The 25,116-nt window shown below is 38.3% G+C and overlaps 1 protein-coding gene across 3 annotated transcripts in view; it reads right to left on the bottom strand.

The window, feature by feature from the left end:
- The window catches only part of bbx.S (bobby sox homolog S homeolog), a 59,325-nt gene that overhangs the window by 2,772 nt on the left and 31,437 nt on the right, over nt 1-25,116 (bottom strand). The window contains exons 5-15 of one of the 3 annotated variants that reach the window (XM_041584131.1): nt 24,079-24,277; nt 23,143-23,258; nt 20,322-20,402; nt 11,748-11,828; nt 10,943-11,029; nt 9,418-9,498; nt 6,333-7,161; nt 5,407-5,545; nt 3,988-4,136; nt 3,506-3,595; nt 245-433 (exon numbers count right to left, since the gene is read on the bottom strand). In XM_041584131.1, the coding sequence (XP_041440065.1) occupies nt 245-433; nt 3,506-3,595; nt 3,988-4,136; nt 5,407-5,545; nt 6,333-7,161; nt 9,418-9,498; nt 10,943-11,029; nt 11,748-11,828; nt 20,322-20,402; nt 23,143-23,258; nt 24,079-24,277 (2,041 nt within the window). The remainder of the gene's footprint in view (nt 1-244; nt 434-3,505; nt 3,596-3,987; nt 4,137-5,406; nt 5,546-6,332; nt 7,162-9,417; nt 9,499-10,942; nt 11,030-11,747; nt 11,829-20,321; nt 20,403-23,142; nt 23,259-24,078; nt 24,278-25,116) is intronic. The other 2 variants (XM_041584132.1, XM_041584133.1) reach the window with 2 other exon arrangements.

Raw genomic sequence — 25,116 nt, 5'->3', positions numbered from 1 at the left:
TTTTGGCTTAACAAGTCTTTAGCCCCATGCTTAGTTTACTCATGGTTTTATGAATCAATAAACCTGACTTACCTTCAGCTTTGATTGACCAGATTGCTTACTTCCTTATGCCTGCTTTGCAGTTCATTCAAAGCAAGTTCTATAAGGCATCCAATGACCTTTACTAGTGTAAATATGAAAAAGTCAATCTCCTAACATAAAATTATTGTGTTACAATTTCAGAATAACCATCTACAGTTAGTACCTAAAATCTGTCCTTTTAATGACGTCTGACGATCCACAGATCTAACGAGGTGGGTTATCTTCGATTTTCTTGCTTTTCTTTTCTGGCTTCCTACCAGAGGCTCCTGTATGGCTGTACATTCTGGAATGCTGAATGCAGAATTACTGGCTCTGGGTGAGTTCTCCCTGCTGTTCTTATCTTCTGATATGGCTGAAACACAACATTTAGCCATAATAAAGCATTTTAATGTTAGGTATAGAACATGCAAAAATCTTAATTTCACAGGAGTATACAAAATCAACCTACATATACATATATCCTTCAAATATATCTAATATCTCACATGTTTGTGCATGCGCAATAACCCTCTAAGAAGCGTTGCTACCTACAGTTAAAAATAAAACAGTTTTTAAGCATGTGCACCATCATCAGAGCTTGCATGATGTCAAAAGGAACATGCAGTGCAATCAGAGTGGATGTGAAAACTTTTATAGCTCAAGGTAAGGGCGTGGGACTTGCTACTGCGTTTCCATCTGAGAGGAGTCTGAGAGGATTCTTGAGCAGATAATTGAGCTGAATGTGCTTGAATGTATCACACTCAATTATTGTCAAATTGAAGATAAAACTAGAAAAACTTTTGCTTGTCACTAACTTTTGAAATGAATATGATGCCTTTTTTATTTTAACTAACACAGTCTGTATAAATTTCACTGATCTTGCAAGCATTGGAATGTGTCTATATTGGTTGCCATGGTTACACTACCTGTTTTTGGAGCCAAAAGTGTGTGTGGGGTGAGGTTATTTATATGTCTGATTATTTATATGTGTTTCAGCTCTGTTTGTTGGTTCCTGAGAAAGAGCACTTATTTGCACTAATTCCCAAATGAGTGCTTTAGCTGACCTTTACAGCAAAGTGTAGTGCTCCTCTGTGCAAACTCACATGCATATATACATTTGATTATTAGTGAAAAGAATTAGTGAAAAGAAATGTAGATGATGTCCAATGATAACATCAGTGTATGTATTCATACCATAAGAGGTTAGGAAGATAAAAGATCTCATACTATACTAGGTGCTACTAAAGCTGGCCATAGACACACAGATCCTATCTCGATTTGTACGATTTTTGGATCGTATGTGGAGTGCGCCAACAGTTTTTCAACTTCTCACGTCTCCCTAGCGCAGCTCTGGGTGGGATTTGTCTACTCTTCTCTTTGATACATTAGTTGATATATTTCTTATCATTGCATATAATCATTGCAAATAATTTAATAATAGTTTTATTAAAGGCAGCAGTCAGAATTGATACAATCATTGCTAACATTTCACAGATACTGTTGAGAAATCAACTAATGCAGCAAATTGTAAGTCTGTACCTGGATTACTGCCAGCTGCCACACTGAAACACCAAAGGGAGCAAACTTCAGGTTTATAAAAAAATAGTCAAAAATAGAAAGCAATTGGAAATTGTCTTTATTTATGGTGTACTGTCTGAAAATACCTGAACTGAAAAAGTATTCAGTATTTGGAAGGTAGACAACCCATTTAATGTATTTTTTGGCCATTTGTATACAGTGTTCATTGGGCAATCCTTGACTGGGAAGGGTGGGAGACATAAGTTAACATGCAAACATGTTTAGCATAATGCTGGGTTTGCAAGTCCCACAATTCATGTCAACTTATCGAAGTCTTGGGGTGGCACTTAAAGGAAAACTATACCCCCAAAATGAACACTTAAGCAACAGATAGTTCATATCATATTAAGTGGCATATTAAAGAATCTTACCAAACTAGAATATATATTTAAGTAAATATTGCCCTTTTACATCTCTTGCCTTGAGCCACCATTTCGTGATGGTCTCTGTGCTGTCTCAGAGATCACCTGACCAGAAATACAACTCTAACTGTAACAGGAAGAAGTGTTGAAGCATGGCTCATGTGACCTAACATGTATGGTTTGTTGGTATGTTTGTGAGTATAGTGAATCCTACCATCCCAGGGGGCGGCCCTTATTTTTTAAAATGGCAATTTTCTATTTATGATTACCCAATGGCACATACTACTAGAAAAGTATATTATTATGAAAATGGTTTATTTACATGAAGCAGGGTTTTACATATGAGCTGTTTTATGCAATATCTTTTTTAGAGACCTACATTGTTTGGGGGGTATAGTTTTCCTTTAATAATCCTTCCTGCCTGTGAGGGGTGGTATATATATATATATATTGTGGTAGAGTGACTAGGAAAAGGAGGAAAAAGGTCACTCTAGCCTTTAATTTCGACCCAGGGACTGAGATAGGCTCCAGGAAGGGAGTTATGAAACAGAGCATCAGTGATCTGTTTAAAGACTTTAGTAGTCAGGGACTCCATTCCGCAGATCCAGTCCAGAGATTGGAGTTCACCTTCCACAGGAAAGCTGTCCTGTGGAAAGGCTATTTAAACTTAATTAGAATGGGAGAGTGTGTCTCTCAACAGGGCACAGCAGGTAGGAGACCTGGCTGTGTGAGGAACTCCCAGAAGAGCTGGGAGTGCCGCCTGATCCTGCCAGAAGCAGAGGGAGCCCGTGGCCGTCACTAAGAGCCACGGGCAATGTGGGACATTGAGGAAAAGCCAGGAGGCTAAGAAGCTCACTCAAAGACTGTGAGTACAGGGGTGAGCCACAACAATTGTTTTGTTTGCTGGTAGTCCACAAGTGGCCCAGCCTAGTCAGGGACTGCTTCAAGGTGTGAAGGTAGTGCCCAATGGGCTAGGTTTTTATTTTATTATTTGTTTGAATGATAAAATGGTCACCCCTGTGTCTGTGGACAATACTGTGTTTGTGAAAAGTCGGAAAATAAACGTGTGTTTTCCTTGAAGAAGCTGTGTGTCCCTGTCTTCATGCTCCTTTCTCCTACGCTGCCTGCTCACCATTGACTAATCCCCCCAAAAAGTTACGGGCCCAACTAAAGCCTGTTGCATTGGGTTGTATTTACATTATTTTGCTTTAGGCTTTTTTACAGAATACAGATTCTGTTATTAAATAAAAATACACTATTTTGCTAAAATTACTTTTTATCATCAAGAATTTTAAACCACGGGGATGTCAAAATATAAGACGAGGACAAATATCAGCTTTAATATATATCACCCCTGTTGATTCAAGAATAAAACTATCATGTTGGCAATCAACAAGAAATGAGCTAAAACATCGTTCAGTTCTAAACACAGCAAAATTGTATGCAAGTGCTGTTGCATCAAATATACTATCAACACATGAAAGAAACAGATATTACATAGATACCTTTATCCAAAATCATTAGTTTTTCCTTTTTGTGTTTATATTTGTTTACAATTTTGTGAAAGAGGTTCTTTTTCTGAGGCTGGAATACACCTGCAATGAATATAGTACATTTTCAGGTAGGGATTTTTTATACAGTATAGATATGCTTTTAAATTATTCTTGAAGAATTGACTATTTTCTATTTCCAGTTCTCGCTATTTCATGTGAACAAACAGCTAATTAAATGTTTCATAGAAGCCAATAATGAAAAGATCATTATAATATAAATATTGTTAGAAAATAGTAAAAAAAAAGTAATAAAATCTAGTTTTGTTTATAAGGCATATTTTCAGTCAGCCAATTCCACCACTTGGAAGAATGAAGCACCAAGTGATTCAAAAACCTATTAATCTAGACATGTGTCGGAGTGTTGTTGGGCAGTTAATTTATTGTGATATTTTGATCAGAAAATGATACAATGTATGGTTTTCTTATAGCCTCACCTTTATAGGCTTTCTGTGGCTCAGCTTCACAATTGCTGGTCTTTTTCTTCTTCCTTGGAAGTGATGTATTTCTCCGATCAAACGTAACAGGGCTGTATTGAGGAAGGCTATTAAACTTATTTTCAAACTCTTCTTCCAGCTTTGCTAATCTTAAAACCAAGAGTGCAAATAAGACAACGTCAGTGACATATTACATTTGGAAGGACACATATACAAATGAATTTTACCATCACTGCAAGATAAAAAAAAAATAATTGCATCCTTCTTATTGTTGCACTACAAACACAAAAAGCTGTTCATATTTTAAAAGACCAAAAGTAATAGTGAACAGTGGCGGAACTTCCTGGGGTGCACCAGGTCCTGCACCCCCTGTGGGCCCACTGGGGGTTTGCGAGATTGAGATAAAGCAGCAATGTTCCACTATTCAATTTATACGTATATGGCTGTTCAGGAAAACAAGTTCTCTTCAAACTCTTACTCTCTGTTGCTGTGTGAATACTAAATACATGACGAGCAGTGGCATACCTACCATACTGCAGAACCCATAGTCATATGGGGGGGGGGGCATGAGGTACAAGGAGGCACAGATAAAGGGTTGTTGTTTGGTAGTTCCTCAGCCTTGTAAAAATCAAACATATCACCAAACTGCTTGTTTGTGGCAGGTGGTGTCACAGTACATAGGGTGGGATAGGGTTGGGGGGTTTTGGTTGAGGGACCTGCGGGAGTGCAAAAGGCCCCTCTAAAGATTTGTGGGGGCCCTAGTGCTTTGAAGGCACACCACTGACAACAGGGGTAATTTACAGAGACCCCAGAAGTTTGTGGTTTGGATGCCCTCTGCAACTAGATGCAGATCATAGTGCCGACAGCTGCAAGGCAACCCTGTTCTTTCTGCCAGCCTAAGTGGTTATTTTAAAAGCACTTGTGTCATGGGTCAGCTGTGCTCTGTTTCTAGTGCTCTGTGTGGACTCTAGTTGCAGAGCACAGCACTGATGGTTTGTATTTTATATCTTGCTAATAGCACCATAGGGAAGGTGGTAAGTTTAGATTTGTTTTGCACCCTGTGGCAGTGCTCCCTAACTTGCTTGCTGCACCCTGCACATAATAAGTGAGTCCTTATGTCCCTGGTTCATTTGCTAAATTTTCTGTGCTCTGTGGCAGTTTCTCAGATGTCGATATATAGAACTAGTGGCAAGATAATCCAACTTATTCTGAACCTAGAAATAGCTCATATAGCTCAAACTCACTTTTATATCATTTTAATATATTTAAAAAATATTTTTCTTTCTATACTACTAAGAAATCTGAACATGCTAAACATTTATCATTACAATAAGAAACTATAGATGATACATGTCTCTTAATATAATGTGTGTGTTAAAGACTATCATTCAGTGCTATTGTTGCTAAATTCTGTTATACCCAAGAGTTGACTCTTCCTTTGGTTTGATTTTTTTCAGCTTTTTACTCCCAGTGGCTCCAGTCTGATTAAATGCCCAAGTGTCTTCACTCCAGCATCCTTCGTGGTCTGATAAACAGCCCTTTCCCGAGTTTCTTTTGCCTGGTCAATTTAAAAGATGCTTTGTCAGTTAATATAAACTTTACAGTTGCTTAAAATAATGTAATGATTTTTGAATGATAATAGGGGTCATTTTTAATGCCCCACACAGTGTGCGAATAATGCCACAATTGGCATTTTTGCCCACTGCACCTACAGAAGTTAAAAACCAAACTAAATTTGATAGTTGGGGAACTGAGGGCTTCTTTTGCTCTCTGTAGCCAATGCACTTCTGTCTTAAAAGATAGTGGTGGTCTATGAGACAATATCAGTGTTTTCTTTTTTTTTTTTAAACCATTTTCATCACTAAAGAGAAACTATACCCCTGAAAACTACAGGTCTCTATAAATGATATCACATAAAAGAGCCCATATGTAAAACACTGATTCATCTAAATACACAGTTCTCATACAAATAAATGTATGTGCCATTGGATAATCTTAAACAGAAAACCATCATTTGAAGTACTAAGAGCTACCTTTGGCTCATACGATTCACTGTGCTCACATACAAAACAAGTGAACAAATACATGCTAGGTTACATAAGTCAATAAGTCTGTCTCCCACGCTTCTTTCTATTTTAGTTAGAACAGCTGTATTATTTCCTGTCAGGAGATCTCTGAGGGAGCACACAGACCATCACAAAATGGTAGAACAAGGTAAAAGAAGTAAAAGGGTAATATTTAATGATATGCCAATTTGGAAAGATTATTTAATAGGTCACTTATCATGATACACATTATCTGTTAGTTAAGTGTTTATTCAGAAGGTATTGTCCTTGAAGACTTACCTCTATCAACATTGGCCCGCAGTGATGTCAGCATGCCTTCGGACACCAGTGTCTTATAAAGAGCACCTTTACAAGACCGTTCTGATTTCCTTGACCCACAAGCTTCTGTTTTTTTATTGCTGTTACAGTCCTCAGTTTTAAGCATTTCTTGCATTTCTGGCAAGCACATGGGAGGCAGCTCATCAGTAGGAGTAAGTGGCTCTGATTTTAAACTTTCAGGAGTCTTGGAGGGTGAATCTATGATAGATGCAGTAATTATGGGTTCTGGCACTGACAGCTCTTTGGTACTGTCTGATGTTTTATCCTTCTGCAGTTTTTTTTCTTTTGATTTTACTTTTTTCTTTGTTGATTTTAAATCAAAAATGCTGTTTTTAGGGCTAGTAGCAAAGTGTGCCTTCTTGCTTGGAGAACTGGAATTTTGCTCAATACCCCAGTCACCTTTCGCGACAGCTTCTATAGTGTACATGACACTTTCAATATCAGACTCCGACGATTGCCTTTTTTTACAGGTCTTCTTTGGGGATGCCTTCTCTGCAGCATCATGGTCTGATTTATTTTTTTTCTTCTTCTTTTTTATTTTTTCTCGTTTCACAAGTCCTAAATGTTCTGCATCTATAGGTTCTAGGGAATGTGCTTTGTGCTTTTTAGTTTTAACATTATTGGCTTCTACTTTCTCACAGATATGTGAGCTATCATTGAGGTTTCTAGAAATCAGGTCCTCTGACAAGCCTTCTATTTCTTCCTTCATGGGAACAGGTTTTCTTACCAAATCATCTGTATCTACATTCCTGGATATTTCTATTTTTACAGCTTCGGAAGCCACGCACATCTGTAAAGAATGGCAACTTTAGATCAGGGATAGAACAATCTTACTATAATTTGCATCATTACCCATTATCACTCACAGTGAATTTAACTTTGAAGAGATATCTTGAAGGACCAGTAAAAGTTACGCATTTAAATATACAGTAAGGTAGTGTTAACCTTAATTGGTAAAAATTGTGTATATGCTTCAGAAATACTTCTATGGTTTAAATAAGCAAGCTGCAGTGGAGCCATGGAAACACCCATTCACACTAAAAAGGGCATAAGGCTATTGGCACATGGGTTCATTTGATCCACTGTGAGACAGACATACAGACATGGGATCACACTGTCATACACACACAGAGCAAATTCCAGTGCCAAAATGCATTATATAGCCTTTCCATGCCAACATCTGTGCACAATGTGCGCAATGATCGACTGATCCTGTGCCTGTCAGAGCACACTCACATATTTAGGTAGTGGAAAGCAGATTGTATAAAAGTCAGCACCCTTGAAGTATATGTACTTGTTTACAGGCATATAGTAGACTTAGCTGTGTACAATACAATTTCATTCAGGGGTTAAATGTCATTCATGGATCTCTACAGAACTGTACAATGGAAAACCTTTTTTTGAATCACAATAAAGTTTCATTAGGATTAATTCTATGAATACCAAAGTCTAGTGACAATTGTTTCCTCGGATGCCTTTTCTCTATTGCAGTTCTTAAACCCATTCTAAGTGAAAAGATTTAAGGTACTGTGCACAAACTTGGTTTTCATAAATTCATGTTTTAGCATAAATCATGCCCATGTTTTCCCATGACAGAATCCCTTCAAGGCAAAGCAAAATTAACGCATTTTGCTATCAAAATACATTTTTGCTGGCTTGGTTAACATTAATTGTAAAAGTAGCACCGTATAATACAGAGGAACATAAATAAATAAACATTATATATATATATATATATATATATATATATATATATATATATATATATATATATATATATATCACTATCACTGAAGAATACTGAAGAGGCCATTTGCACCTTGCTTGTCACTCACTGTGCACATTGCCATTTCTGACCAACACATTTAGGGACAGGCTACAAATGGAAGTGACAGAAACAGCAGCCAAATTCTGAAATTTACTTTGACCATCATATTTAATGGAGCTTCATATTCATATCATCATCGAATAATAGGGGTATCTATAAGCAATACAATTTTAACAAACAGAAAATGGAAGTAAAGGGCTCAAGCATGGTTCTCCTATGTGAAAGAAATTGAATGTACATTTAATTGTCCTAAAGGAATTATGTGCAGTAGTCCTGGGTATGTATGCTCAACAATGAGGAAAAAATTACAATGATGGTGTTTGAGTGCAAATGTATTATATTTTAGGAGTATTCAAAAATGTTAGCAGCAAGGTTCATATATGATCATTTTTAACACCACTGCTGAAAAGGAAGTTAGCCTTCTGCACCTTAATCCAAAATGACAGAACTGGACTGCATCGCACTAAATGGGAAAAAATCCTTTTTTGGACACCTTTGCAATTTGTCTATGATGTGATATTGATGGATGCAACATTCTGACAAAAATTAGCAAATGAAAGCAGAGATAACACCTGCAAATTATTGGGTAATAATGCAACATTTTAAGGCCCTTTTTCCACTTGCTCTGCTAGCATGTGTTTAAAGGGTGGTTCATCTTTGAGACAACTTTTAGTATGATGCAGAGAGTGATATTCTAAGACAATTTGCAATTTGTTTTCATTTTTTATTATTGAAGGTTTTTCAGTTATTTAGCTTTTTATTCAGCAGGCAGCTCTTCAATTTGCTTCTTAACCAATCTGGTAGCTAGGGTCCTAATTACCCTAGCAACCATGCATTGATTTGAATGAGAGACTGGAATATGAATAGGAGAGGCCTGAATAGAAGGATCAGTAATAAAAAGTAACAATAACGATACATTTGTAGTCTTGCAGAGCATTTGTTTTTCAGAAGGGAGTCAGCGACACCCATTTGAAAGCTGCAAAGAGTCAGAAGAAAAAGGCAATTAACTATAAAACTATAAAAAAATAAATAATGAAAACCAATTGAAAAGTTGCCGTTCTATAACATAATAAAAGTACCTAAAAGGTGAACCACCTCTTTAAAGGTGCAACATTCTGAAGACTTCTGGTACAAAGAGTACCTCTAAAAATACCTTATTAATAATGATTCCCAATGGCTACTTAGGACAATATGCATAGTTACATTTCCAAGAGTTACCTCTGCAAGCTGAAACAATGCTGATGTCCCACACTGCTTTTCTGATGCAGATGAATCAGAATGTGATGAACTTGAAGATATCTACACTCAAAACCAACAAACATATCAATCATGTATATGAAAATAAAATAGTAATAGGTGTTAACACAATATATGAAATGGGTTATTATGTTTTGCCTAATGTTACATTTGCATAGATAAACTTTATCTCTAATTGTATGTATGACAGGTAATGCACAAGTATTACTTGTCATATATGAGTATCATGTGTGGTTTAATTAAAAGTCTTAGAATGTATGCACACCAATAACATAAGTACTAATAGATGTGTTCAGCTCTTCTCTGTTTTCAACAAAAAGTGTTTTTGTTACTCGTGACAATTCTTTAATATAGTTGACAAACAAGATGTTATTATAAACTACATTGCAACTATATGTGATAAGGACACTCAAGAGTACAGTCAAATAATGCTAACAAAATACTTCATGTTTATCTTAGCTGTACTACTATCCAATATACTGTTGTAAGCCATTCTAGGAAGGTACATGAATAGCAGAAAGTAATTTACTTTGAGCCAAGTGTCCAAAGTCAATTCTGAATAGCAATAGCAGTTTTAGTCAGAGAAACATCATGTGCACAAAATAACCCAAGAATGAAAAAATTAAACTGTAAATATTCTTCTACAAGGAAACAATTCACTGAACAAAAAACGTATTTCTTTAGCTATAACATAACATTCCTGTAGCCATAACTGCAAACACAACAGAAAGGCAATAGTATGTAGTCAGTAGCCCACTGGCATATGTATGATTTACCATTGCCTCCTTGACAGATAATTAGGTGAAATTTCATCAAAAACTAGTGGTAAAAGGTTAAAAAGTACTGTAGGATAAGGATCACATTATGCAGTTGATACAGTCTGCTCCACCCCCATATGATACAATCACTGGCCCAGAGGCCAAACAATCAGAAGAGCCTGATTTATTCACCACTACAGACTTGTACAGAAGGAGGACGTTATAAACTGATTAAATGCTATAAAGCAAAGAGGAAGAAACAAATGTTTCACTGTTCTCCATTGATTAGTATGACACAAAAAATTACATGTTTTTAAATGAAAATAATGGATTTTTAACTAATTTTTAACTCATTCTGAACATAGCTGTATATTGCCACTTTAGGTCCATCACGACCATTATTTTGCCAAATGTAAGAATATATTGTAGGACTACTTCTTAATGCAAACAGCAAAGTGCTTTCCTAAGTTTCTAGCATTTCCACCTGTGGCAATGGTAAATAAACCCTACACTTTTTTGATGACATTGAATAAAACACTTTATACTTAGTCTAAAAGTAAAAGGTTTAAAAACAGCATGGAATGTCATTAAGCTATGCCAACACTGTTTATAAGGACACTGTCAATAATGTTAAATACAATTAAATAATGTGTTATTCAGCAATAGTCTTGCCACCATTGCCAAATGTATTAGAATGATTACCTCTGAATATCAAATTAATATATTACCTCTGCTAACTGGAAAAGGGAAGACTTCCCACAACGTTTTGCAGGATCAACGCAATGAATCTGTGTCTGTGAAGTATCTGAAGATATCTGCAAAGGAAAACACATTAATGCCTTAGAACAGTGTTACAAATATTGCATAATTGTATTTTTGTGCTGAAATGCAATATAGATTAGGATGCAACTAAATTTAGCACAAAAATAAAAACTTATCTCATGTTATATCTGTAAACCTCATAAACATGAAAAGACAGAACTTCTGTAGCAGTGATAGTTCCCAGTTCTGCTTTTCGCACATTGTGAGGAACATTTACACTCACAGTATTACACTGTATGTGTAACACTTAACAATCCTGAATAAAGAATTTTATATGAGCAAGATTTAGAAGGTATAAGCAGCTTGGCAGATTCAGCAGCTAATCAAGTTTTTTTGGTTTTTTTATTTTAGTATTTGCTGAAAATTCAACTTTTCAAGGGTATTTGCTTTCAGTGGAGTTACAACTTTTATGTTCATGGCAAACCCTTTAATTGCCACCAACTGAATCTTACTAACAAACATGCCTTGCTTACATGTTTTTTTCTCTGTATTTCTAGAGAGGTAACCCTAATAAGCAGAGACATTTCTGATCTACTGTAATAATCTGTTCTATCACACGCTGTATATGAATAACTAATAACATTCTAATCTATAAAAAAGTCACATAAAAATAGGAAAACTCTTAAGGAATATGTTGATTGGTAGAACTATGAGCCTGTTCTAAAGAAGACTAGAAAAGCCCTTTAACTTTTGGTCTTCAAAATGTCATACCTCAGCAAACTGAAAAAGTGCTGACTTCTCACTTTGCTTAGCAGGTGCTGGGTCATCTGAATGTGATGTGCTGGAAGATACCTTAAAATAATACATAACTGTAAATATTCTGAATTTGTAAATAAATTATGTGACAACAAATAATGAACAATTAGGACAATGGACATTGTATTTACAGTCTCCTAAAACTGATTTCAGCAACATTGTTTTAATAGTCAGAACCAAATACTGTATACGGATGGAATAAACAAATACTGTTTTAAATTGCAATTATATTACAAATAAACTTATGAACACTGATATTTTTTAAGAATTAATATTGCATAGTTTAAAGAGGTTAACATATTTTTCATTACATAAAATTCCTTATAATAGCTTTTATTTCCATACATTTAAATGCATTGGGAACACTCACATTCTATTCTAAATCAAAACATTAAGAAAAATTTATCAAATTTGTTTTATTACTTTACAGAAAGTGAAGAAAAGAGAATATTAAGCTGTTCCAAAAAATTGCAGTGTCTGCATTCTTCTTTACGAACTCAAACATTCCCTATATAAAAATGTTTCAAGATTTTGCTTTCCTTTGCATAACCACGGTTTCTGAGAACTGCTGCACATCTGTGTTGCATGCAGTGGACCAACTTCTGGCACCTATTACATTCCACAATTCTTCTACATTTCTTGGTTTTGCCTCAGAAACAGCATTTTTTATGTCACCGCACAAGTTTTCTAATAGATCAAAGGAATTGTTCAGTATTAAAATAAAAACGGTGTAAATAGATATGCTGTGCAAAATAAAAAATGTTTCTAATATAGAAAAAATGTAATGTATAAAGGCTGGAGTGACTGGGTGTGTAACATAATAGCCAGAACACTACTTCCTGCTTTTCAGCTCTCTTGGTTTCCACTGACTGGTTACCCTGTTACCAATCAGAGACTTGAGGGGGGCCACATGGGTCATATCTGTTGCTTTTGAAAATGAGCCGAATCCTGAGGATCAATTACAAACTGTCAGGGCCCGAAGGCTCTGTTGTAGTGTGGACCAAGGAGGAGACAACAACACCAAGTTCGCGGTACAAAAGGATTTATCAGAAGAATACTCGTAAGCAGGCAAATGGTCAAATACAGGCAGCAAGGATCAGAATCGTAAAACAGGCAAGAAGTCGGTACACGGATAATCAGAATGGCAAGAAATCACACCCAGGAACTATACAAGATAGACCTATAATTGGGCAAAGACTGAAAGGGAAATTGGGATTAAATAGTCCAAGGTTGGCGCCAAAACTGACGCGGTGACGTCATGACGCCGGCGTCCTCACGCCGACGCACATTCTGACGCCGGCGTCCATTCCGTCGCCGGCGACCAATCCTGGGGTGACACGTTTCTGACGCAGTCATATTACGACCAGGAAGAACCGCATGGTGGAGCAGGAGGTCGCCATCTTGGACGTCCCGTGGGGTAAGTTCTTTACTTTCCATTACAGTACCCCCCTCCTTAGGGGGGGCCTCAGGACCACCGAGGCTAGGGGAAGAAGGAAAAAGTCTGTGGAACTTACGAACCAGGACAGGTGCATGTACGTCAGAGCTTCTCACCCAAGAACACTCCTCTGGACCGAATCCCTTCCATTCGATAAGATATTGAAGAATGCCCCTGGAAATACGAGAGTCCAAGATTCTTTTGACTTCAAATTCTTTATGATCGTCAACCAAAACAGGAGCTGGAGAGGAAGAAGAAGAGGGGCAAGACATAGCAGGTTTAAGCAGGGAAACATGAAAAACATTGGGTATCCGCAACTCAGGAGGAAGTTGAAGACGAACAGCCACAGGGTTGATGACTTCGATGATAGGGAAGGGGCCGATGAATTTAGGACCAAGCTTGGGAGTAGGAATCTTAAGACGAATGTTGCGTGTAGAAAGGAAAACTTTATCACCAGGAATATATGGAGGGGAAGAAATCCTTCAACTCTTCTCTAAGTTTGCCGCAGTAGCATGCCAAATAGCCAACATGTGAGCAGCTTGGTCATTGGCCGCAGGCACATTGGTAAGAAGAAGGTCCTGGGAAAAAGCCAAAGGATTGAGACCATAAACACAGAAGAAAGGAGACGTCTGGGAAGAAGAATGCAGAGCGTTGTTGTGGGCAAATTCAGCCCAGGGAAGAAGATTCGACCAATCATCCTGGCACAAGGACACATGACAACGAAGAAACTGTTCCAAGGCCTGATTGACCCGTTCTGCGGCTCCATTAGACTGTGGGTGGTAGGCAGAAGAAAATTGAAGGGAAATGTTAAGAGCTTTGCAGAGAGATCTCCAGAACTTGGAAATAAACTGGGACCCCCGATCAGACACAATCTCGGCAGGAAAACCATGGAGACGAAATATATGTTTGATGAAAAGTTCAGAGAGTTCGGGAGCAGAAGGCAGTTTCCGAAGAGGCGTGAAGTGAGCCATTTTGCTGAATCTGTCGATCACCACCCAGATGACAGTGTGACCAGACGAAACAGGAAGATCGACAATGAAATCCATCGCCAAGTGAGTCCAAGGTCGAGATGGAATGGGAAGAGGCAAGAGGAAACCCTTGGGGGGGGAATGTCCGGACTTGGAAACAGCACAAGTGGAACAGGACAAAACAAAGTCTTTGACATCTTTCCTTAGGGTCGGCCACCAGACCAAACAAGACAAGAGCTCGGTTGTCTTCTTAATCCCAGGATGACCAGCCTGTTTGGAACTGTGAGATTGGGATAAAATGGCATGACGAAATTCCGGAGGGACAAAGGCAACACCAAGAGGAGTCTCAACAGGAGCCGAAGACTGAGCAGAAAGTAACTGAGAGGCACAGGAGGGAAACAAGGCAGCAATAATCTTGGTAGAGGGCACAATGGGTACCGGATCTTCGGGGCAGGAATCTTCAGGAGCAAAGCTTCTGGACAGAGCGTCAGCCTTCCTGTTTCTGGAGCCAGGACGAAAGGTGATAATAAAATTAAAACGAGAAAAGAAAAGTGCCCACCTGGCTTGCCGGGGATTGAGGCGCTTGAGGGATTGAATAAATTCAAGGTTCTTGTGGTCGGTAAAGATTGTCACTGGAAAAGATGAACCTTCAAGCAAATGTCTCCATTCTTCCAAGGCCAACTTAACGGCAAGTAGCTCCCGATTGCCCACATCGTAGTTCTGCTCAGGGGAAGAAAATTTTTTGGAGAAAAAAGCACAAGGGTGGAGTTTACCGTCAGAAGAAGATCTTTGAGACAGAACTGCTCCAGCTCCTACATCAGAGGCATCGACTTCAATGAAGAAGGGTTGTAGGGGTTCAGGGTGTCTAAGAATAGGAGCAGAAGAAAAGGCTTCCTTGAGGGTCTTGAAGGCTTCGAGAGCTTGAGGGGGCCAGAGTTGAGGTTTACTCCCTTTACGGATCAGGGCAAGAATTGGATGGATCTTGGAAGAAAAGTTTTTGATAAATTGTCTATAATAGTTGGCGAAGCCAATAAACCTCTGCACTGCCTTGACGCTGGTAGGAAGGGGCCAATCCAAAATTGCAGAAACTTTTGCGGGATCCATCTTAAAACCTTGTGGAGAAATGATGTAGCCAAGAAAAGGAATGGAAGAAACTTCGAAGGTGCATTTTTCCAATTTGGCAAAAAGATTGTTTTTCCTCAACCTGGAAAGAACTTCACACACTTGGCAACGATGATCAAAAAGGTTTTTGGAAAAAATAAGAATGTCGTCTAAGTACACAACCACACACTGTCCCAAAAGATCACGAAAAATGTCATTGACTAGTTCTTGGAAGACCGCTGGAGCTTTGCAAAGACCGAATGGCATGACGAGATACTCGTAATGGCCATCACGAGTATTGAAAGCGGTCTTCCATTCATCTCCCTCACGGATCCGAATAAGATTGTAGGCCCCACGTAGATCCAGCTTGGTAAAGAAACTAGCCCCCTTGAGTTGATCAAAAAGTTCAGAGATGAGAGGAAGAGGATATCTGTTCTTTACGGTGATCTTATTTAATCCCCTGTAGTCAATGCAGGGCCGCAAACTACCGTCTTTCTTTTCAACAAAGAAGAACCCTGCTCCAGCAGGGGAGGTAGAAGGACAAATAAAACCTCTTTGAAGATTCTCCTGGATATAAGACTTCATAGCAGAAGTTTCGGAGGGAGAAAGCGGATAAGTGCGGCCTCGGGGAGGCATTGAGCCGGGTAAAAGTTCGATAGGACAATCATAGGGACGATGAGGAGGGAGAGTCTCAGCAGACTTCTTATCAAAGACATCGGAAAAGGCTTGGTACACAGGAGGGAGAGAAGAACTTGAAGACACTGAAGAAACTTTGACAACAGGAACAGCAGGTAAACAGTTGTGTACACAAAATGGACTCCAATGGGAAATTTGTGAGAAGGACCAGTCAATGACCGGATTATGAACACACAGCCAAGGCAGTCCCAGGACAACGGGAGTTGAAGGGCAATCGATCAGAAGAAAAGACAGTCTTTCCAAATGCATAGTGCCCACCTTGAAGGAAAGTTCCTGCGTAGACTGCGAGATGAGGGCGGAAGAAAGAGGACGATCATCAATCGCCAGGAGTCGAAGAGGGTTTGCCAAGGGTTGAAGCGGAATGGAATGGTCATCAGCAAAGGCACGATCCATGAAGTTGCCTGCAGCACCAGAATCGAGGAAGGCTTGAGAAGAGATCTTTTTGGAGCCGAACTGGATTTGAACAGGAAGAAGAAAACGTTGAGCAGAGGAATGGGGAGGAGAACAAATTCCACCCAGGTAAGTCTCCCCAAGCTTACCTAGGTTTGGAGTTTCCCGGCTTCACTGGGCATTCCTGGGCGAAGTGGGCTTTTCCCCCACAGTAGAGGTATAACCCAGCAGCCCTTCTCCGGAGATTCTCCTGTTCGGAAAGGCGTGCCCGTCCGATCTGCATTGGTTCTTCAGGTGGTAGAGAAGAAGTAGCAGGTGCCGCAGGAGGAGGAGGAAAAAGGTTGGAAGCCGGACTGGGGAGTAAGGGTCTTTGGAAGCGTGGAGCCAGGGTGGGTTGGAACCTGGGAAACTTCCTAGCACGTTCCCTGTCAAGTTCGACTTGGAACTCCCTCTGTCGGGTGTCAACCTTCACAGCCAACGCAACAAGGTCCTCCCATCGAGAAGGAATCTCACGAGATACTAGATCATTCTTGATGCGCATCGCCAGGCCGTTATAGAAGGCAGCATGGTATCCATCATTATTCCACGAAGTTTCTGCCACGAGAGTTCGGAATTCGATGGCGTATTCAGGAACAGAGCGAGTCCCCTGCTGCAGCTGGAATAAACGAGCCGAGGCAGAAGTAGCCCGACCTGGAGCATCGAACACAGTGCGAAGGTCCCGGATGAAGGCCTTGGCATCGTCGATTACCGGATCCTCCTTCTCCCAAAGAGGAGAAGCCCACTCCAGAGCTTTCCCTTGCAGGCGGGTGATAATATAGCCCACTTTTGCTCGCTCCGAGACAAACTGACCTGGAAGCAGGGTGAATTGGATCTCACACTGGTTGATGAAACCACGGCATGATTCCGGATCACCGCTATACAGAGGAGGTGCAGGGATGCGAGGTTCGGAAACCTGGAGCGGAGTTGCAGGAACCGGCATAGGGACTGGAGCCACAGGAGATAAAGCAGACAATTTCTCCAGGATTGCTTCAAGTGCCTGGCCGAAGTGGGTTTGCTGGGCTTCATAGGTGTGCATGCGGGAAGCCAATCCACGAACGGCTCTGCCGACATCAGTTGGAACTTGAGGCTCCTCAGAGGGGTCTATGGCCCAATTATACTGTCAGGGCCCGAAGGCTCTGTTGTAGTGTGGACCAAGGAGGAGACAACAACACCAAGTTCGCGGTACAAAAGGATTTATCAGAAGAATAGTCGTAAGCAGGCAAATGGTCAAATACAGGCAGCAAGGATCAGAATCGTAAAACAGGCAAGAAGTCGATACACAGATAATCAGAATGGCAAGAAATCACACCCAGGAACTATACAAGATAGACCTATAATTGGGCAAAGACTGAAAGGGAAATTGGGATTAAATAGTCCAAGGTTGGCGCCAAAACTGACGCGGTGACGTCATGACGCCGACGCCGGCGTCCTCACGTTGGCGTCCTGACGCCGACGCACATTCTGACGCCGGCGTCCATTCCGTCGCCGGCGACTAATCCTGGGGTGACATGTTTCTGACGCAGTCATATTACGACCAGGAAGAACCGCATGGTGGAGCAGGAGGTCGCCATCTTGGACGTCCCGTGGGGTAAGTTCTTTACTTTCCATTACACAAACTCACTGAACAAATATGTACCATGTGGCTACCCTTGAAGTCGCTGACTTACTCAGAGTTATAGCATGAAAAAAAGCAAGAAGTAGTGTTCTGGCTATTACGTTACACATCCAGTCACTCCAGTCTTTATACATTACATTTTTGGCTAACTAACTATAGTAGCCTATCTATTTACCCAGTTTTTATTTTCACACTGAACTGTTCCTTTAAGGTCCAGGCTTGGGCTGGCCACTTCATAAAGTCAATGTTGTTGGTCTGGAACCAAGATGTTGCTCGCCCATTTCAAGGACATTTCCTCTTTGGCATAAGGCAACATGACCAGTCAAGTATTATGATGTATTGAAACTGATCCATAATCCCTGGTATGCGATAAATAGGTGCAACAAAAACATTCCCATATCATTCCCATTCTTCACAGTGTACTGTGGCTTGAATTCAGTATTTGGGGGTTGCCTGACAAACTGTCTGTGGCCTCTAGACCCAAATAGAGCAATCCTGGTTTCATCAGTCCACAAAATGTTGCACCATTTCTCTTTAGTCCATTCAATGTATTATTTGGCAAATTGTAACCTCTTTAACAAGTCTTTTTTTCAACAAAGGGACTGTGGGGGCTTCTCGTCGATAGCTTGGCTTAACATAGGTGTCTTTTAATTGTAACAGTATTCACAGGTAACTTTCTCTGATATTCCTGGAGCTGATCATTGACTTTGCCATTTTTTGTATTCTTCTATACATTCGAATGGTAGTTTTCAGTTTTCTACCACAACTTTCAGGTTTTTGTTGCCATTTTAAAGCATTTGAGATAATTTTAGCTGAATAGCCTATCATTTTCTGCACTTCTTTATATGTTTTCCCCTCTCCAATCAAAGTTTTAATCAAAGTACGCTGTTCTTCTGAACAATGTCTGGAATGACCCATTTTATTCAGATTTTCAGAGAGAAGCAGCATATACAACATTTGCTGCCTTCCTTCCTTCCTTAAATAAGGGCTGTAATTGACAGCTGTTTTTTCACAGAATGAATGACCTCACTAATTGAACTCCACACTGCTATTACTTGCTGTGTGTGTGTCTTCATATATATATGGGACCTGTTATTCAGAATTCTTGGAGTTTTCTGGATATGGGTCTTTATGTAATTTGAATCTCCATATCTTAAATCCTGCTAAAGAATGATTTAAGCATTCATTAAACCAAATACAAATGTTTGGTACTGTTTTTAATTACAAAGAAAAAGGAAATAATTTTCACAAATTTGAATTATTTGATTAAAATGAAGTCTATGGGAGACACCCTTCCTTTAATTCAAAGCTTTCTGGATAACGGGTTTCCCTATAATGGATCCCATACCTCTATATACTGTATTCATGTTCAAGCAAGGCAGGATCTCTATATTAGTTCACAGTTAAATACATAAATGCTATGTGATGCCCATACCAAAGTGGAAATCCACATTTCCAGCTAATCCTGGCTTCAGTGAAAAGTGAAATAACAATGCCCACTGGGATATCAAAATGTCTTGATATAGTTCTGTGCCTCTTTCCCAATTTAAATGTGCATTATGCTACTCTTTATGTCTATCATCACTGAAATGCTCTGTATGTTAATGCCACACAGGGCATTTTTTCCACTGGAGTAAAAATTTTGTAGAGAAGATTTTTCTGTATCATGTTGCTGAAGCACTGATGGAAATTGCATTGCCCATGCCAAAATCTCCCCTGTGAGACAGTGTGCAATTACACTTGGGCAGATTTATCAAATGGATAAATGGATAAATGATTACGTGCGACTAGCTTAATTTGCATTTCCTTTTTCTCTGTAATAATAAAATAGTACCTTGTACTCAATTCCAACTAAGGTTTACAAATCCATATTTGTGTCAAAACAATCCTATTGGGCTTTATTTATTAAATGATTTTTTAGCAGACTTAAGGTATGGTGATCCAAATTACAGAAAGATTCCTTATCAAGAAAACTCCAGGTCCCAAGCATTCTGGATAATAGATTCTATACTTGTACTATATTTATATAAGGACTAATGTCACTAAACACTCTCATGACCATATAAAAGCACAAGGCTGCAGGTCAATTCAGTTTATTTTCCCAGATTTTGGAACAAACAAGGCTAACAACTGTGGCAAATGTAATTCTAGAGTTCATTAATAAATGTTAGATTGTGTTTCTAATAACAAAAAAATATAATGACATTTTATGAATATTACATAATATAAGCTTAACATAAACAGTAATTACTTATATTTATAAATATAACGAAGAAAATTTGTACCTCATCAAAATGAAATAATGAGGATTTCCTATTTTCCTGGGGAAACCCTGATTCAGTTAAAGGACAAATACCTGAAGAAACCTATAATTTAAAGAGATAAAATATATGTGTTATACTTTGCATTCAGGTTAAATGGGTAGTAACTTTTTATATGAAGTAGGCAGTGTATACACCCATTTATTGTACAGTGCTGCCAAAATGGAAGATGAATAGTAGAGTAGCCAATCTATTCTTTTGGAGGCCAGGGCCATTAGATACCAACAACTAGAAAGCATTTTAAGATGAATGTCAGAAAGATGCAGAATAAGAAGGATAATAATCTGAAAATGATAAGAAATATAAAATGAAGAGAAATTTAGATGCTGCTAAGAATAGCTCCATCTATAATACAGTAAACGTTTATTTGAATGTTAACTTCCGACACAATGATCCTAAAACTACTTCAGTCCTTAGCTTACTATTCCACAGATTTTTAGCTATGCAGTCTAGGTACTGGTTGTAAAGGTTCTCATTCATCCAGGTCATGGTTTATCTATAGTAATAAGCAGGGTCGGACTGGGGGGCCCGAGGCTGCTGTCTAGGGCCCCCCGCGACTCCTCCCATGCCGCACCATTTTTTGCCACAATCGCCCGATAAAGCGAGGTTAAGGCAGGAAGAAGCCTGCGGTTCTGGCATCTGGGTGCGTATCTGGGCCTGTGGGGCCCACAAGAGCTGGGCGCCCACCATGTTTTTTCCCCGGTGTCTCGCCGGGCCAGTCCAACCCTGGTAATAAATCAAACCTCAACGTTTCGATCCCCCACAGGGATCTTTGTCAGGAGATTGTTTTTTCTCCTGACGAAGATCCCTGTGGGGGATCGAAACGTTGAGGCTTAATGATAAAACATTTTTTGTTTTTTCACTAAAACCCTGTGAGTGCCGCAATCCTTTTTCACTATATATATATATATATATATATATATATATATATATATATATATATATATATATATATATATATATATATATATATATTTATATATATATATATATATATATATATATATATATATAGAAACGTTGGATCACCAATAAATCTCCACTTTCATGAATTATTGACTTGATGTATTTCCTTGGAGTGCTGTCAATCCCTGCATTTTATATATATATATATATATATATATATAATTTTTTTTTTTTTTTGACGTTTCGCTAGTCATCCGACTGGCTTTCTCAATTCAGAATGACCTGTACCAAATATTTGTGGTTAAATACAGTGGGATCTTACTCCAATCAGCATCATCTGTTTAGTAAAACCAGCATGGGGTCAGATACCTCATGGTAAGGTGTTGATTGTATTAACATGATTGGAGCTATGAAGTGTTATTAAACTGTCTTGGAGAGATGCCAAAACAGCAATCCTTCTCCCTGCCCAGAATGTGAACCTGGCAGTCTTTAAATCTGTGTCCTTTTTCTTTGTAGGTACACAGCGGAGTCCTGTCCAGAGGAGCTGGCTCTTCTGTGCTGCACAATACGTTGATGTAACGGTTGTTTGGTTTCTCCCACATACAAGTCCGAGCACTCCTCACTGAGGTCATTCTGAATTGAGACAGCCAGTCGGATGACTAGCGAAATGTCTTTAAAAAAAAAAAATACAGCAAGTCCAGTTGATTTGATTTATTACTATAGTTATACCATGACCTGAATGAATGATAACCATCACAAACATATTACAACTCATTTTGAGGAGAAACCCCTCAAACTTGTACGAGAATATGAGAAAACAGCAAGAAAACTGGCAGACTATAGAAACCACCAGCACTTCAACCTCAGAAGCCGACAGCATGGGCTGATACTTTGCAGCATAATCTGGATTCCACCATAACGGGCAACAAAAACCAAGCAGACTCTTACTTTATCATTTTCCTGAGCAGCTTTTGGTGCTGCATCTCACACAATGCATTGCATGTTCTGTAATTAACAGAAATGTAAGGAAAAAAAAAAGTTTGCAAGGAATTGTTGGAACTAGAGTCTTGGCTGGGAGTGAGCGAAATATTCTTTAAATGTTTCTGTGGTACATGTCTGGACTAGCAGTACAGAGTATAGAAGGGGAGGACAGATACTATTTTTAATAGCAGAAGTATTTACAAATAACTTAAATATCACTGATTTGTAATTAATGCATTCTGGAAAGTTGCTTACCAGTACAGAACTGGTTTACACATTTTGGAAATATATATCACCATTGCTGTTGCCTATAATGACCAATTCGATTTTCGCTTTTGTTTTCTAAATTGTGAATGGTCAAATGAAATTGCTAATTGGCTGCTGTGAGTACCATCATTGGCAATACTTAACTTCAATGTTAGGCAACCGGTCCCATGCTTTCATTATGCAAAATGTAATATTTGGGTTTACTTCTCCTTTAGCCATCACAAGTCTCATATTATTTTTAGAACCCTATAACAGAAGGTCCATTGTCCTCTGTACCTCCAACAGAGAGAAATAGAATCAACAGCACACATCTTAACTGGCCAATAGGGATGATCATATGTGAAAACTAAAATCCCACTGTGATAACAGCTACCAACTTGCATGGATGGCTTCATAACCCTAATATGATACTTATGGCACATGGGTGTGCCTACAAAAAAGATCATTCTTGTGCAATTGATTTATACAAAATTAGCACCCAAAATAAACATATGATTTGCATTTGATACTCACTGAGTGCATTTTTAGTAACATTGTGACTAAGTGATAACAGAATATGCTGATGTTTATATACTTAATTTGCAAGAGAATTGAAGAGATTGAAGAGAGAAAAACAAATATAATTCCCTACCTCAGGGTCACTTAATACATGTTCCATTCTTCCAGTCACAGCATTATCCCTGTGAGAAGTCAAGGCATGTTCACCAGCAAGAAGCAGCATACTCAGTCCTCCCATTTGTGTGGGATCTGGTTTAGAGTATTACATCTTTAGTTAGTCAGATGGCAAACCATCTTGTACTTCTCTCATTTGAGTTTAAAGTGTCAGTAAAATTTCCTTTCACATATCTATATCTATATATCTATCTATATATATATATATATATATATCTATATATATATATATATATATATCTATATATATATATATATATATATCTATATATATATAGTGAATAAAGTACCCCCTCTACACACGTATATATAGTGCAAATTCACAGAGTTGGAATGGTGTAACTCTATAATCTGTGGAACATAAGCAGTTGAACAAAGAACAGTGGCTCAATGTTACAATGGTGTGTAAAAAGACAGACTATATATTATATATATAAATACACTATAAAACAAAGCCAGCTAACACTTCGAAATGACATTATTGCTTGATTAGAGCAATAATGTACAGCACATTTTAAACTAAAGTATTTCTGTTAATGTTTTACTTACATGGTAAACTGAGTTGTGTACCTATCAGTAATATCCAAGACACTGATAATTTCAACAGTGTGTCACAATAGAACACAAATTACTTTTTAAAAAACATAATTTACAGCATGATTTTCCCAGAATGGGAATTCCCAAACTTGCCTGATTTTCAGCCAAACATTGGTCAGACATGCCTCCTCAAAGCCCTCACACCTGGGTCAAATATGCAGATTTTATTGGCCGTGTATGGCCACAAACAAATCTAATAACTTTTAGCACTGAATGAGACATTGCTTTCAAACTAATTGTATTGCATTAACCCCAGAATGCATGTATAAAATTGTAGGATTGCAACTTTATAACTCACCTGCAATACTAAAATTAAGCTGTGGCATTTCATCTTCTTCTGGGACTTTCTTGGGACTTGAAGCATCTTTAACAGTTTCTGAGCTAAAGGCCCACAGTTTTTTCCTGGTAGTTACAGTAGGTGAAAGGGCTTTCACTGGTTTATTAGTTGTAGGACACCACTTGTACCCTGGATTTGCTTTCATAAATGCATCTTTGTACTTAAAAAGAGAAAAAGGAATTAATGACAAAACTTACATAGCAACATAGTAAATTTGGGTTGAAAAAAGTCCATCAAGTTCAGACTTTATATATATATATATATATATATATATATATATATATATATATATATATATATATATATATATATATATATATATATATATATATATATATATATATATATATATATATATAAATAAAATACTGTATATAGCCCAATACCTACACCAGGAGCTCCCATATTGTTCTAATGCAAGGTCTACGTTTAGGGTTATATTTATCAAAGAGTGAAGTTAGAAATTGCCACAGTCCTCTAGAGTGAAATTCCGCCACTCTCCATTCATTTCTATTGGATTTTGAAAGGTATATTTATCAAAGGATGAACTTTCACATACACCCATTGATAAATACTATTTTAAAAATCCCAAAGAAATCATCATCATTTATTTATATAGGGCCGACAAGATATGCAGTGCTTTACCTTAGTTATACCAAAAAGGGAATAAATGGGGGATAATAAACAAAGGTTACAGAGTACAATAGGATTAGAGGGCCCTACAAATTAGAGTTTATAAAGTAAAGGTTAGGGTACAATTGAGACATTAGGATTTTAGAAACAGTTTGTGATTTTTGATACAGCAATGATTGATTGATTAAGGTACATTGAATAAGCTTCTTTAAACAGGTGGGTCTTTAAGGAGTGCTTGAAAGTTTGTAAAGAAGGAGAAAGTCTGACAGCTCGAGGCAGAGAGTTCCAGAGAAAAGCAGAAGCCCGAGAGAAGTCTTGTAGACGAGAATGGGCAGAAGTGATGAGAGGAGAAGAGAGGCGAAGATC

This window comes from Xenopus laevis, chromosome 2S (assembly GCF_017654675.1).
Source record: "Xenopus laevis strain J_2021 chromosome 2S, Xenopus_laevis_v10.1, whole genome shotgun sequence".
In the NCBI taxonomy this organism is placed as follows: domain Eukaryota; kingdom Metazoa; phylum Chordata; class Amphibia; order Anura; family Pipidae; genus Xenopus; species Xenopus laevis.
Note: the sequence above shows the minus strand (reverse complement) of the source record. Positions and strands in the feature narration are given on the sequence as shown.